This window comes from Anolis carolinensis, chromosome 4, assembly GCF_035594765.1.
Source record: "Anolis carolinensis isolate JA03-04 chromosome 4, rAnoCar3.1.pri, whole genome shotgun sequence".
NCBI classification, from domain to species: domain Eukaryota; kingdom Metazoa; phylum Chordata; class Lepidosauria; order Squamata; family Dactyloidae; genus Anolis; species Anolis carolinensis.
Window position 1 is genome coordinate 56,789,296 of NC_085844.1, and position 15,661 is coordinate 56,804,956.

At 39.3% G+C, this 15,661-nt stretch overlaps 1 protein-coding gene across 2 annotated transcripts in view; it reads right to left on the reverse strand.

Annotated features, from left to right (window-relative positions):
- Positions 1 to 217: 217 nt before the first annotated feature.
- The window catches only part of cables1 (Cdk5 and Abl enzyme substrate 1), a 59,962-nt gene continuing 44,518 nt past the window's right edge, over positions 218 to 15,661 (reverse strand). For both annotated transcript variants that reach the window (XM_008108637.3, XM_003219673.3), the window contains 4 exons: positions 14,990 to 15,093; positions 3,151 to 3,257; positions 2,273 to 2,480; positions 218 to 1,796 (listed from right to left, as the gene is read on the reverse strand). In XM_008108637.3, the coding sequence (XP_008106844.1) occupies positions 1,656 to 1,796; positions 2,273 to 2,480; positions 3,151 to 3,257; positions 14,990 to 15,093 (560 nt within the window). In that variant the 3' untranslated portion in view covers positions 218 to 1,655. The remainder of the gene's footprint in view (positions 1,797 to 2,272; positions 2,481 to 3,150; positions 3,258 to 14,989; positions 15,094 to 15,661) is intronic.

A 15,661-nucleotide genomic window follows, 5' to 3' on the forward strand; every position in this document is an offset into this window, starting at 1 on the left:
TCCCACTTCCACCTTCTATTATGGCAAATATGTCACTATTGACTAGTACAGATGGAAAAAGAGAATAGTGGATGCCACTGGTTGACATTACTGGTGGTCAATTAATTTGTATTACACTTTAAAACAGTAAACTACTTGATTTTATTGAAACTGTTGTGCCAGTCATAGACTGTGTCAAGTGAATCAGTACTGAAAAAAGTGGGACATGTACATTAACTATATATAAAAATAATTGTTTAATTCTTTGATGCATGTCTTTTAGCATATTACCAAGCACATCCAGCTGCAATTATCTAATCATACATAATAATTATACATACAAGTATTTAGAAAACAGAATACACAGAGAGGGTCCTGTTTGGAGTCTGCGTTTTTCCCGTCTGGATTTGGTAATTTACAAACATAGTTAAGGTACTACAAGATTCCGGAATAGTAAAACATCTCAGAGGTTTGAAAAAAATGTAGCAATTTTAGTGCCCTCGTTTTTCAAAGTTGGTGTTGTACAGCTTATTTTGTTTAAAAACAACAGTAATGTGACAGCAACGAGAATTACCCACACTGGTGTGTGTTCCTGGTATCAAGGCCCCAGACTGACAATTCCGCTCCTTGGTTTGACACATTGGTTTTAGAAAACACTGTTTAAACATTCAGCACCATCAACGTGCCTCCGAATGCACTCTAACATAGAGCACCAATTGCGAACACTACAGAGTGCAAATCTAACTATCTCTACAGAGGGAAAACTGCAGAGGTTGCTAGTGTGTGGCTGAAACTGAGACGACCACAAAAGGACACCTCTCTCACATACTCAGCATATGAATGGAATCAAGTACAAAAGTGAAAGTGTAAGACGAGTTGCAGGTGGAGTCATTTTGTGTGTGTGTGTGTGTACATATGAAGTAGTGTAATCTTAAGAAAAACAAAAAAGTTGTACAGACAGTGGATGAAATCAAAGAATCAAAATGCCACCTGAAGTCTGGCACCTGAAGAATAGAAACCACATCTCTCCCTTTCAGTAGTTTTGTTTTCTCCAGATGGTCCCAAATCCCCCCCCCCCCATTCTTTAGTAAACACAGTATTGTAGCAATGATGCAAGGCTGGCACATTCACTGTCTCACAAATGAACAATCCACCCACCTATCGGGAAAAGTGCACTTCCAGTATCAGATACAAAAATAGATTGGCACATCGTTGACACAGTGAAGAAATACACCACAACCTGGCACCACTTGAAGGATTCTTCTATAAGCTGGAAACCACCCGCTTATTGAAAAGCTGACAAAATTCCAAGCAATGTAATGGAACGGTTAAAAAGAAGCATGAAATGAAGGCTACTGTAGATCCTCATTCTTTTCAGGAGAGATAAGCATAACTCAAAGAAATTATTATTTGGTCCATGTGGTAGGAATCTAATCCATCCACCACTCATTTGCATGCCACTCATGCGTTTAGTTAAACAGTTCCTGTAGCCTGAAAGTCTTAAAAAGGAATTTACTGCTTTATTCCCGTTATCTTGTCAAAAAGCTGCACTGAAAAAGAGTACAATGGGTCTTGGGGCATCTGCGTCCCATTTTTGCATTTCCAGTAGTAATTTTGCTCTTCTGAGCTCAATCAAGTTTTTAAACCCCTCCCCCTTCTTGGAAGGGTAGCCAATGCTAGGAATTTTGGACCAAGCGTCTATAATGTGGCATGATTTCATGTTCAGGTAGATGGAGAGCAAATTCCAAGGCCACTAACGCTGGAAATTCATAAGCAATCAGTTCTCGTCTATTCAGCCGAAACTTCTCTTCCAGTTTCTGTAACATATGAAGAAAAAAATACATATTTTAATATACATAGATATATACATATACATATGCATACATACACATGTATATTAAAAATACATCTTACTACATTTCAATGGCAGTTGTGTCAAAACTGATTTGGATATTGGTTGTGTACATAAAATAACATTTTCCCAATTTTATTTACAAGTTAAAGTACATCTATCTGGTCCTTTTCAATTGTTCTTTTTTAATCTATTACATGACACAATACAGAGGCAGGGATAATTTAATGTTCCAGATGTTGTAGAATTACTGTTATTACTATGCTTTACCATAGCCTGATACTGATAGAAAGTAGAGTCCAAACATCTGGACAGTTACAGATTTTTCATGTAGTATAATAAAACTATGACAAGTTTAGCCCATTTTTTCAACAGAGCCATTGCCCCAACTGTCTTTCTCCACCTTTTATTTCCAAAATATGATAGTCTAGGGATACTTACATCTATGAGATGTTTCACCTCGTGCTTTTTGAGATCACTGCCAATTTTGGCAGCTAGTAGCACACAGGCCCCTGCACACAGCTTCCTGTTCTGCTTGTTGAGTTTTCCCTTGAGAGCAAGCTTCTCAAAATAGACAAAGGCCATGGCCACAGTGGGTTCCTCAAAACCACACTCTTCTTGGGCTAGTTTGCGCATCTCTCGCTTCAGGCTGAAAGGAAACAAAAATACTGTGTAAAAGAAAACTGGGAGCTTTAATGCTAATGCCTTTAATGCCGCGAATGTTCAAAACCAGACAATGCACATGCTTAATGAGCTGAAACCGCCATGCTGTATTATGTTATTCCGAGTGTAATCTGCCCCTTCTAGTTCTGAACACTGAAATGTCCATGTTTAAAGTTCATGTTGAAAATGCACAATTCACTTTGCATACCTCCTATCACCACCTTCCACTGTGCTAGAAAAAAGGATAGAGTTGGAGTAGAGTGCCAAGAGGACATCTCAGCAAGAAAACATTCTAGCGTAACAATGGGTCTTCCTCTCTTTTTCTCATTCACTCATTATCTTACAATTCCTGACTTCTAGGGCAGGAATGGGAAAAGTGTAGGCTTTCCTGCTTTGATAATCTGGATTAAATGGCAGTGTAGAAGGGGCCTTAGAAGGGGCCTAAGTAACTTCTCCTAGCTTGACCCCCCCAAAACCCTGATGGTGAAATCATTCAACTATGTTTTGACCATCAGCAGAATTCCCCTCCTTCCCAATGCACTGACCCCTGGTAAAAAAGTAGTTTGGGAAGGGAAGGTGTCAAGTTACAATCATGACAATAGTGTCAAAATCATGAGTAAGTAATGAATAACAAATGCAATTCCATGGCATTTTACCTTCTTATTTTACTAAGTGTCAGCTTGATGTGAGGGAACTTCTCCTTGAAAGTCTCATTCATATCTTTCTTAAGGTCTGATGGCTTCACATAATCAATGACTGTTGTCTGTAATAGAGTAAAACAAAATTAAGATTCGTTTTTAATATCTTTTTCATGTTGAATTAGAATATAAGCAGCAGTTGTGCTATGAAAATGACCTAAAATCCAACTTAGGTGACTGCTATCAGGAATTGGATTATATGACACTTCATTCAGAGCTCTAGAGTGTAAGTTCCCTGCAATAAAAAGCAACAGAACATTTTATGTTTTTAAAATATAAATGCTGTATATTGTCCTATTGACATAATGGTTTTGCAACATTAACATGCTCTGGAACCACATTAACATGCTCTAGAAAGATATATATTAAAGTAGCATCTTAGCTTTATAGTAATTCTAGCATCCTGAAATATGATGGCAATGACAATTAGATAAATATTTTCAATATTACCTACTTATAGTTTCACTGAAACATGTATAGTTGAATGATATACTAAGTGAATTCAATAAAGATGTTGTTAAAATATATAATGCACTATATTAAAGTTTTGTGGGTCAGAGCTCTCCTTGTCAGATGCATGATGTTATTCCCATCTGGCATGATCATGCGCGCGCAAACACACACACAATCCAGTTTTTATTTATCTGATTTTATTTGTAATTAGCAGTGCTAAAAGACCATAAAATGAAAGGGACAGCAAAGGGTTCATGTATAGGTCACTTTTATTATCTTTTTTTACAAGAAGTTTATTGCTGACTATGTTTTCTTTTCAACGATGCTGTGCTAACTTAATAACTGTAGTGAGTGAGAAATCACGGTAGACCAATATGTTCTCCCATTTGTTTCTGAGTGAGGTCATTCATAATACCTAATCTCTTTATATCTATTTATTCTCTTCTGTACAGACTGACTGATTTATCTTTTGTGGATAGCAGAGGAACTTAGTGGTAGTAGCAGTAAGGAGTATCTCAGTGAAAATGGACAGGAGAATTAATGGTATGGTTAACATTAGCCTCAAGTAGCAGTGTGATCAGAACAGAGGAGAGGATGGAATTGTTGAAACCATTTCAATTATCCAAATTATCTGCACAATTCAAAACTTGCTCCAAGGTTGTCATTTTATGTATTTTTGTTGTTGTTGGTGGTGGTACTGAAATTAGGGTGCAAATTACAATTGATAACATCTTACAACTGAAGAAATTGGTATTTTTGCTGCCCTTTTTCTTATTTCATCAACAAAAGAATGCATTAGGAATTTTGAAGTAGTTAACTATCTCTGCAGTGTATTTAAGAGGAGAGTTTAGTCAGAACATATATAGCATTATCTAAGAATAGGGTGCACCAAAAATGAGGCATTAATATATGTGTTCTTTTACTGCAGTCCATTTCACAAATAATTAAAAAGGGAGGCATTCACAACAGCAAAACCAGTTGGGAAACACTGCTATAAATGTTATCTGATCTAGATTTAGTTTAAATGTTACATTGAAACATATTCAAAGACTATGTTACACTGAAACATATTCAAAGACTAATGCGAAATTATTTTACTGCAATATTTGCGGTAACAGGAGGAGGAGAGCATGCATTTTGTTTATATTTGTGAAAAAATGACTAAACCTGAAAGAACATTAATTTTTGTAGGGTATACTTAACAACTGATATTAATACTTTAATTTTCTTTCACAGAACTATGCCTGCAGTACCTTCCACTTCACTCACCCATTTTCTTGAATAAACATCTGATTTACTACAACTAGGTAAACTAAGGTGGGCCTGAATCTTTTCTAATTTTGTTTTTATTACTTGTGACTGAATGAGAGGCAAGAATTTTGCAGAAATATTGCAGAAAAAGATTGCAGCCCGACACCTCTGGCAGCTGGCAAGTTACAAAAGGCTGAACGAGTCAAACCGAACATGGCTATGTTCCTATCTTAGAACATATGCCGTGGCAATAGATGCTGCAAAGAATTCTTTCTTTGCCGCCAATATTGCGTCCACAAAGAACCGTCCGGTGGAGCTGATCGAGTTGTCAGAGGTTTGTCAAATCCCACCTTGCAAGACAGGATCTCTGACAATTCGGCAGCCCGCTGTGAAGCATTTGCTCGGTTCTTTGCGGACAAAGTCACTTTGATCCATCTTGGCTTTGACACCATATTAACGACAGTTTCTGAGGATGTAACACGAACACCTGCTTGTCCGGTTTTAATGGATTCTTTTCTATTGGTTCAGCTTGAGGATGTGGACAAGGTGCTTGGAGAGGTGAGAGCAACCACATGTATCCTAGACCCCTGCCCATCCTGGCTTATAAAAGCCAGAGGGGGTTTGGCAAAGTGGGTGAAGGTGGTGGTTAATGCCTCCCTTTGGGAAGGCAGTTTTCCAGCCGGCTTAAAACAAGCCGTTATAAAACAGCTGTTGAAGAAACCATCACTGGACCCCACTCAATTGGTGAACTATCGGCCTGTTTCCAACCTCCCCTTTCTGGGCAAGGTCGTGGAACGTGTGGTGGCCTCACAACTCCAGGCATTCTTGGTAGACACTGGTTTTCTGGATCCGGCGCAGTCTGGTTTTAGGCCGGGACATGGCACTGAAACAGCCTTGGTCGCCTTAGTGGATGATCTACGCCGGGAATTGGACAGGGGGAGTGTGTCCCTGCTGGACCTCTCAGCGGCCTTTGATACCGTCGATCACAGTATCCTTTTGGAATGCCTCACAGGAATGGGCCTTGGAGGTAGTGGTTTGCAGTGGCTCCAGTCCTTCCTTGAGGGTTGTTCTCAGAAGGTGCTTTGGGGGACAATTGCTCAGCCCCACAGCCTTTGCTCTGTGGAGTCCTGCAGGGTTCTATATTGTCTCCCATGTTGTTTAACAGCTACATGAAGCCACTGGGAGAGATCATCCGGAGTTTTGGGGTACTGTGTCACCTGCACGCAGATGATGTCCAACTCTATCACTCCTTTTCCACCTGCTACTAAGAAGGTTGTTCAGGTCCTGAACCGGTGCTTGGCTGCTGTGACGGTCTGGATGAGGGCGAACAAATTGAAATTGAATCCAGACAAGACAGAGGTACTCCTGGTTAGTCGCAAGGCTGAACAGGGCATAGGGCTACAGCCTGTGTTGGATGGGGTCACACTCCCCCGAAGACGCAGGTTCGCAGTTTGGGGGTTTTCCTGGATTCATCGCTGAGCCTGGAGTCCCAGGTCTCAGCGGTGGCCAGGGGAGCTTTTGCACAATTAAAACCTGTGCGCCAGCTGCACCCATACCTTGGGAAGTCTGACTTGGCCATGGTAGTCCACGCTCTGGTTACATCCCAAATAGATTACTGCAATGCGCTCTATGTGGGGTTGCCTTTGAAGACTGTTCGGAAGCTGCAATTGTTCCAACGGGCCACAGCCAGATTGCTCACTGGAGCTGCGTTCAGGGAACACACAACCCTCCTGTTGCGTTAGCTCCACTGGCTGTCAGTTTGCTACCGAGCACAATTCAAAGTGCTAGCTTTAGCCTACAAAGCCCTAAACGGTTCGGGCCCAGTTTACCTATCTGAACGTATCTCCTCCTATCAACCATCTTGGAGTTTAAAATTGTCTGGGGAGGCCCTGCTCTTGGTCCCGCCTGCTTTGCAGGCGCGACTGGCGGGGACGAGACAGGACCTTCCTGGTGCTGGCCCTGCGGCTATGGAACTCCTTTCCCAGGGAGATCAGATCAGCCCCCTCCCTCTCGATCTTCCGCAAGAAAGTGAAGACATGGCTCTTTGACCAAGCTTTTGAAAACCAGGTGCAGCAATAGACATGAAGAACTCGGAATTTGATCAATGTAATGGCCCGGACCTAGCCCTTGGGTTATGTGATGCTAATGGTTTTTAACTGTGTTTTATTGTAAACTAATGTGTATTTTAAATGACCTTCTGTAATTCTTTGTAATTGTTTTAAACAGCACTGAATTATTGCCATGTTGTAAGCCACCCTGAGTCCCTTCTGGGCTGAGAAGGGCAGGGTAAATGTATAGTAAATAAATAAATAAATAAATAAATCACAGGAAACCAGAATGCAATATTCCTCTAGAAAGCCGGGAAAGATTTCATGCTGTATCACTTCCAATTTTGTCTCAAAACGACAGACTTCAGGAATGCAATAGGAGCAATTAGACCATAATTGTGATAACATTGCTGAGTTTGTATGTTTATTAGATGATCTGTTAGCTGTGAGAACCCATAATGTCTTCTTGGAGAAATGTTATCATTTTCTAACATAGACTGTAAATTGGTGTTATGTCAAGTATAGATTCTTCTTTTAAAATGAAAACAAACTCTCTTAGCACAGGTTAAGCAATGCATCCCTGACCTGGAATTCCAAAATCTGAAATACTCCAAAATGATGTATGTCGATGATTGATACAGCGCTTCTTCTTTGTGGCAAAAAAAAACTCAACAATATAGCCTGGATTGATGATATTGAGGACTCAGTGTTTTTCAGTGATGGTTGACCAAGCAGGAAGGTAATTGTGGAGGCAGTCTCTGAAGAAAGGGGTCATGTGAGGAGTCAAAGTTGGCAGCAAATAGGGATAATCCCCTAAATCGTTCTTGGGACCATCACTCAGGTGTTGAGAGTCAGTTCCTTCGATGCTGCAATTTGGTGAATTTCAATCTCAGCTGGTACTTCTGTTGGGGCTCCATTTGGTTTGCATTGTGTGGAGGAGTACTGACAGACGGGTTAGCATCCCTTTGATCTGAGATGGAGGGGTGGAATAGCTCCAAAAAGACTGCTAATGCTGCCCACATTCATGAAAAGATGGATAAGATTGAGTGATAAACCCATTTTTTGGTTGAAGTCCTCATCTCCTGATTGTTCTTCAGCTTCAAGTCTCTTGCCTTTTTGAAGAACCTGGCCTTGTCAAATGGCAGATCGTCTATCACCTCCCTGGCCGCAGAGGAAAGACTTGAAGGACATATCCATGCATGTTGGCAAATGGCTATTGTGAGGGACAAGGTCTTTCCAGCAGTGTCCACTATGTGCTTTCACAGCTGAACCTGGTAGTGAGCCAGGAAGAGTGCCTCCTGCCTAAAGGTGGGAAGAGCCATATGGACCTCATAGTTGAGCCTGTCAAAGAAAAAAGTGTGATCAAATCCCACAGGTGACTTTAATAGTGGGCCATGCAAGCCCCATAGGTAGAAATTTGAGTGAACAAAGCTGCTCAGAAACACACCTTTTTCCCAACAGCATCAATCTTCTTGCCCTCTCGATCCACTGGGGCTAAATGAAACTTCTGGGCGGAATGGGAAGGCATCTCATCTACAATTATGGAGTTGGCTTCTCTGGAGAAGGAATGCTATCCTTAGACATAGTTTTCTTGGAATGAGAGGCAACTGCCTCATTAGCCGCATGCTTTTGGGCTGCTTTCATTAACGAAGTCAATGCGGGTACTGGTTGACGCAAACTCGACATCTTTGGTACTGATCCCAGTTTCAAAGCCGAAACGGAAATTGAGGCTGAAGATTGGGGAGACAGAGCATTTTGGTATAAAGAAGATCATAGCTTGGCATCACGGTTTTTCCTTGCCCAGGCATAATGGTTCTGGCAGTGAATGCAAGATTGGACTAAACGTCCCTCATCAAGACACATCAAGCATTTCGAATGTCTGTCTGTGTCCAGGTGCTTCCCATTGCTTTGTTCGCATCTTTTAAATCTGGTAGTGGAGACCATCTCTAGTACACCACAATGCCCAAGTACTCATAAAGACCTGAACAAAGTTAGCAGGATCCGCAATAAACACTGTGCTAAAAAATGAAGTCAACCACTTAAAAGATTACTGATCTAAAGAGAACTCATAAGACAAAAGCAAAATTATAGGCTCGCAAACACTAGAGCACAGGCTCCTGAACTCGGCTGCAGCACAGACAAGAGGAACTTAAGTGTGTTAATGGCAACCAGGCCTCTTATGCACTCAGGAGAATGGACAGGGTTACCGCTAAACATTTTCTGCCTAATGATTCTAGAAGGTTCTGAAGAGGCTCTGCACAGGTGTGGAATACCCAGTGTGTGAATTCATAAATGACCAAGTACTGTGCAAAAATCTATCTTCAGGCTATGTAACATAACTGAATTTTGTGTTCTTGCTTGGGTCTCATCGCCAGTCTCTCTCTCTCTCTCATTCATATATATATGTATATTGCAACTCCACTCCACCCCAATCCAAAATATGGCACACTTCTGGTACCAAGTACTGTGGATAAGGATTCCACCTATATAATAAATATGCAAAATATGCTTTACCCTCAGCAGGTTTGTTCAAGACCTCCATGTGCCCTTTGTAACCTTTGCTATATGCAGGCTTCTAAAACTTCTAAACCATAATTTTAATATATTCTGTGCACCATTTTTCTTTTGCATCTCCAGGAGTAGAACAGTGAAACCATTCAGTAATCTCTTTTATTAAAAAGATTGCTTGAAAAGTACACATTAGGCTTTTGGATAACAGGAACACTGAGTGAAATAATACTTTGGGGACAATAAATGTTTATTCTAAGTTCTGCTTATTCATTCTATGTACTCTCAAAGTCCAAATACAGAGTTCTCGCTGTTTTCTTCCCCTAAAGGCACAACTAATGTTACACTTTTTAAAGAAAACACCGAGTGTCCTCTTCAGCCCTTTGTCTGTTTAAGAACAGAAAATATATCTGTATTATTCAACACTTTTTAAAATGCATTTACAGGAAAATACCCAAAAAGCTTTAAAACAGCTCATTATAGTAATTGTTTTGGGCACAGCAATAAAATCTCTTAACTATAAATAGACAAGTGGAGTAGGATTGCTTTTTAAAAGTTGATCCGTGATGCATATTCTTTCTTCCTTCCTCTGACACTCAACACCCTTATAAATACTGAAAGCAAAATACAAGGATGTTTTTCCACTGAAAGAATTGCCAGTGAAATTGCTAAGGGGAATCTGATATCAAATTCTTCTACCAAAATCTGCCCTGGAGAACTGGCGAACACTCCATAGCAGATTTTCAGGAAGCCTGGGAAGTTGTAAAGGGAAGGAAAAAAGAAGGTCTTGCTATTATCAGATATATGCTGTTGCAATGTTGGATCCCAGCCCTACAGCACATTCAGAAGACAGCTAGGTTGTTCGCCCTTTCCACCAGAACATCCTTCCTCCCCTAATATATCACTTGTTATTTCTTAACAATTGTTCAGCTAGAATTTGGCACTTGATAGAAAAGATCATGTATTCCATTTCTGCCTATGTATTAGGCACAAGAAGAGCAAGTTGTATGTGTCTATTTTTCTGAAGCATACTTTTTACTGTTATGCCAGCTGAGAGTATGGAAGATATTGACCCAGTTTCCTGCATATTATTAAGTCCCTAAAATCAGCTGAATAGATTAACATGGTAGACTGTTTATTTTTGAGAACATGAAATGTGTTGTTAGCGCATAAACTTTGAGGAGAGCTGGCATGAGTCCACTGGAACTGGGAGCTATTTATCTTGGCTAGCAGTCAATTGTTCAACCAGACACAGCAAGCAAAGTCATGACCTGCCATCTCCTTTGGTGGAATGGACAACAAAGTCTGAGGAGGTCTGCAGTCCCAAGTATGCCAGTTCAAACATCTGACATGGCCTACAAGCAAGATCAGTTACCCTGGAGACCTATTTCACTATCTACACCACCCTAAATGATTTTTGAAGTTTTCCAGCAACCAACAGTAATGAAAACAAGTTGGAACAAAACCCAACAGAAGCAATTCATCTCTACACCGATTTTTTACAATCATTTCCAAGCAGGAAAAAGATCAAACATGCAATTTAAACCACTAAACTTCTGGGGGGTTGCATGAAACATTATCAGCTCCAAAAAACCCTGCAATAGGTTTACCTTAGGATCACCAAAAGTCAGAAACTACTTGTAGGCTCACAACAACACTCTTGCAGGGACTGCAAATTCAGCTGAGACAACACATAATAGTGTTAACACAGGAAATTGCTTTCTGCTAAATCAGACCATTTTCCACAGATGCCCACGTACTGCAGAAGCGATGGGAAACAAACTATGTATGCCAAAATCCAGATGAGAATAATGGAACATACTATAGCTGATTTACGGTGGATCACATTATTAGTCAATGCAGCTTAGTGTTCTACACAAGGGGTGGACTAACTGAACAATTATGTTTTCGGATTACATGTTCTGTAAACCTTCACTATCAGTTAAGACAGGTAGGGAAGATGCGAGTTGTAGGTCAAAAATATGTATCCGGAGAGCCAGAGTTGCCAAGTCTACATACACTGGCTATAATTCTTTACACCAAGCAGGGAACATTCTCAATCTAACCTGGAGGAGTTGACGGTTGAATCTAGGATCTTCTGCATGAACAGTAAATTGAGGTATGTCCTTTCCTAATAGAGCAGATGGCTTTGCTAACACTGCTATATCCCTTCATTTTTCAAAATACTGTGGGTTTAAATACACAGCAAGCTAGTTTGTTGCTAATAATTAACCTAAGTCCAACTAATTTCAATGTGACATTGAACAAACTGATTTCCTCTATATCCAGCTCATTCAGTATTCTATAGACATAAACCAGAGCTACTTTTTTAGAATACAGCTCACAAAAATCCCCTCTCAACATACCATAGCTATTCACCTGGGGAATTTTGGGAGTTGTGATCCTGATAAAGAAACTTTTTTAAGGTCTTGCAATTGCTTTTCAAAACTGGATATGGGAATGAATTCCCTTGGGGAGATAGATATGGGATATAAATAAAGTTTTATTATTATTAATATTAGTTTTATTATAACAATGTATTGGTATCTACCCTGTTTCCCCGAAAATAAGACATCCCCAAAAAATAAGACCTAGTAGTTGTTTTGCTGAAATGCTAAATATAAGGCCTCCCCCGAAAGTAAGACCTAGCAAAGTTTTTGTTTGGAAGCATGCCTGCCGAACAGAACACCAGAGCATGCAGGATTGGTAAATGTGCATACCAGTTGTACAGGGAAATAATGGTAATAACAAGAAATTCTTGATAGGATTCACAGTTTGTCTGGTTATGTTGGTTTATGATGACGACTACTGTACAGTATATAATAAATGTTCATTTTTTTGTTCAACAATAAATGTGAATTCTTCATGGAAAAATAAGACATCCCCTGAAAATAAGACCTAGCACATCTTTGGGAGCAAAAAATAATATAAGACACTGTCTTATTTTCGGGGAAACACGGTATGCATAGTTCTGTTCTGTGAAGCCTGCATACTACTCAGGCAATATAGCGCATCTTCAGTTTGCAACTCAATATTCATCAAGGGTAGGTACTAGTCACTGCTTGCGAATTGCAAAATGCTAAGTATAATTTTCAAGTAATATACAGGTAGTCCCCGAGATACAAACATGCAACTTATAAATGACGCATAGTTAACAACAGGGGTGGGACAATAGGAAGTGAGAGAAATCTACCCCTAAGAAGGGAAATTCACTCCTGGAAGAGTTATCATGGAGTCATGGAGAAGGAGTCTCCACTGCAGCTTTTTCACCAATCCTTATTTCTACTACGACCCAAATTTTTCAAAAACCAATTATCACAGGGACAGAAAATGAGGTGAAATCTTCTGAACGGGGGCACAGACAGCAAAACAAACACCACAGGAGTGTTAACTCTTCCCTAATATGGGGACTGCCTGTAATGAACCAACATTGGAGTTTCCTGTTCCTGTGTTCCTCTAACCAGCTGTCTACTCATTGTGTCTGTCTGTTTCACAAAAATAATAAATAGTTTATGTGCCTAAGGTATGTGACAGTATTTGGAGTACAGTCCTGGGGATTCCTTTTATCGCCACCAGAAGGAGATCACTATAAAAGGCAACCTGAATAATTTATACTGTGCTGAACCATAGGAATAAAGAAACATTTAGTGGCTCCACATAAAAAGCAGAGAAGTGCCATCTGCTAATAAAATGATCACCATCCTCTGTTTTTAAACTGTTCCAATAAATCAGTATTATTCATTTTATACCCTTATGCCATCCTAGATAGAAGAGCCACAATGTTATTATCAAGACGGGTGGTGCACTGAAACCACTTACAGGTCATTATTCTGGGCCCTTCTTCAAAGGCCCTAAAATATGAAAGAATCCGGGATAAAAGGGGGCTGGCTAAATGATGTTTGCTGAAAATGCACATTGAAACGCATAGCCTGGATTCAGAAACTAGATTTAATGGCAGTGTATATGGGGTGTTACCGCAATGAATACAGACATGTGCCATTAATAAAGCTTATACTGGAAACCCTATGATAGAGAAAAAAAATCCTACATCCTTAGCAGGTTTTTTTTCACATTTCTGCTAATACTGGAATTACTCAAGAAAAGTACTGAGACACTGTACAGTACAGACTATCGGGGGGAAATTCTGGTACAGTAGAGTCTCACTTATCCAACACTCGCTTATTCAATGTTCTGGATTATCCAACACATTTTTGTAGTCAATGTGTTCAATATATCTTGAGATTTTGGTGCTAAATTCATAAATACAGTAATTACTACATAGCATTACTGCGTATTGAACTACTTTTTCTGCCAAATTTGTTGTCTAACATGATGTTTTGGTGCTTCATTTGTAAAATCATAACCTAATTTGATGTTTAATAGGCTTTTCCTTAATGCCTCCTTATTATCCAACATATTCGCTTATCCAACATTCTGCCAGCCCGTTTATGTTGGATAAGTGAGAATCAACTCTAATTCAAGGCTTTTCTGGTCAATTTGGAGGAGCCCTTGGGAGAGCTGTGTATATCATGGGTGGAAAACCTAAGGCTCTCAATCAAGCTTGCATTCCCTCTGCACATAATCACTGTTTGGTGGTCTCTCAGTTTTGGAAGATTTTCTTCTCCATACTAAGAAGAAACGACCTTGTAAGGCTTCATTATTGATGATAAAATATGTTACTATTTTTGATCTATTTTCAAGAATTTTCTGGAACTGAATATGGCGAAAATAGAATTTTGGTAAGTATCCTTGAGAAAAGAAAATTAAGGAGATGTTGCTTGAAGTAACAATGGTAGTAGAAGAAGCATCACTGAACTCCTTGGAAGTTTTATTATTGATATGACCACAAATAGTCATTAGTAAACTGTGTGAACAGAAGCCCCGGTGAGAAAGTATCTTAACCATAGTGACAGGCTGTCAGATAGGAAGTGACACATGTGTGTTAGGCACTGATGCAAAATAATAATAATAATAATCTGACAATGCATTTAATTATTTATTTCACATGTCTTATTGTTTAATTGATAATGTTTGCATGATGTATGGAGCACCTAAACCTTTTCTACTGTATTTTCCTGTACTTTATTCTCCCAATAAGATTCTTAATTGGGCTAGATAAAAAATGATTGGGTGACATAACAGTGTGAGGTTAAGCAGGGAAGGATTCACTTCCCATGACCCACATGGCTCTTTTGATTTTTTTTTAAATAGACTATTTTATTTTTGTTTTTATTTTCATATAATCACAAAATTACAGATTCAAAAGAGACCACAAAGGCTGTCCAATCCAACCCCTTCCATGCATAGTCAAAGGACTCTCAACAGATGGCCATCCAATTTCTGTTTAAAAACCTCCAAAGGAGACTTTACCACACTTCAAATGTTGTAGTTAATGACCATCAACTCGATTTTCACTTATGAAAAAAGATTTCCAGGTCGCTTAGAGTGCATCTATACTGTAAAATTAATGCAGTTTGACACCACTTTAACCTCCATGAAAAGCACCAAACCTTTTGTTATTATTAAACATGACTCACCATATATGAAGGGAATATCAATACCCGCTTATGTTTTCCACATGGCCACTGAGGATCATCTAAAAGATTAGGGTTGTATTCAATATATTCGCCCAAGTCACTGCCTGCAGAGATCAATGAAAGCAAGTAATTGCATAAGGTAACACAAGAGTCATAAAAACAATAGAACAAAAGCTTACAGTCAAATTATATGTAACATGATTCTTACATGTACTTTCTGCATCTGAAGCATGCTCTTAAATTGTAAGAGTGTGATGAGACACTACTGTAGATGTTATTTATTTATCGTGTTAGAAGCGAATCGAGGGTACAAGTTGTAATGTATTTGAAAACATAAACAAAGCTTAAAAATTGGCATTATACTAAATGTCCTTTGACCAGTAGCTGGCCACTTGGAGTGCCTCTGGTGTTGCTATAAGAAGATCTTCCATTGTAGATGCAATCTAAATGAATATGCAAATACAGGTAATCCAAAATAAAATGAAAAAAAAAATCTGAAATACAAAGCTCTTCTGGTCCCACAAATTTTGAGTAAGGGATATTCAATCTGTTATTGCTGAGCATCAGCAACTACATTAATACCAATGCTTTATGTGTTAGCTAGACCTGGGAGAATGGAACATAAAACAGCATTTGTTGTCTTTAGAAAACATGGCCATTCTGTCTGCAAAT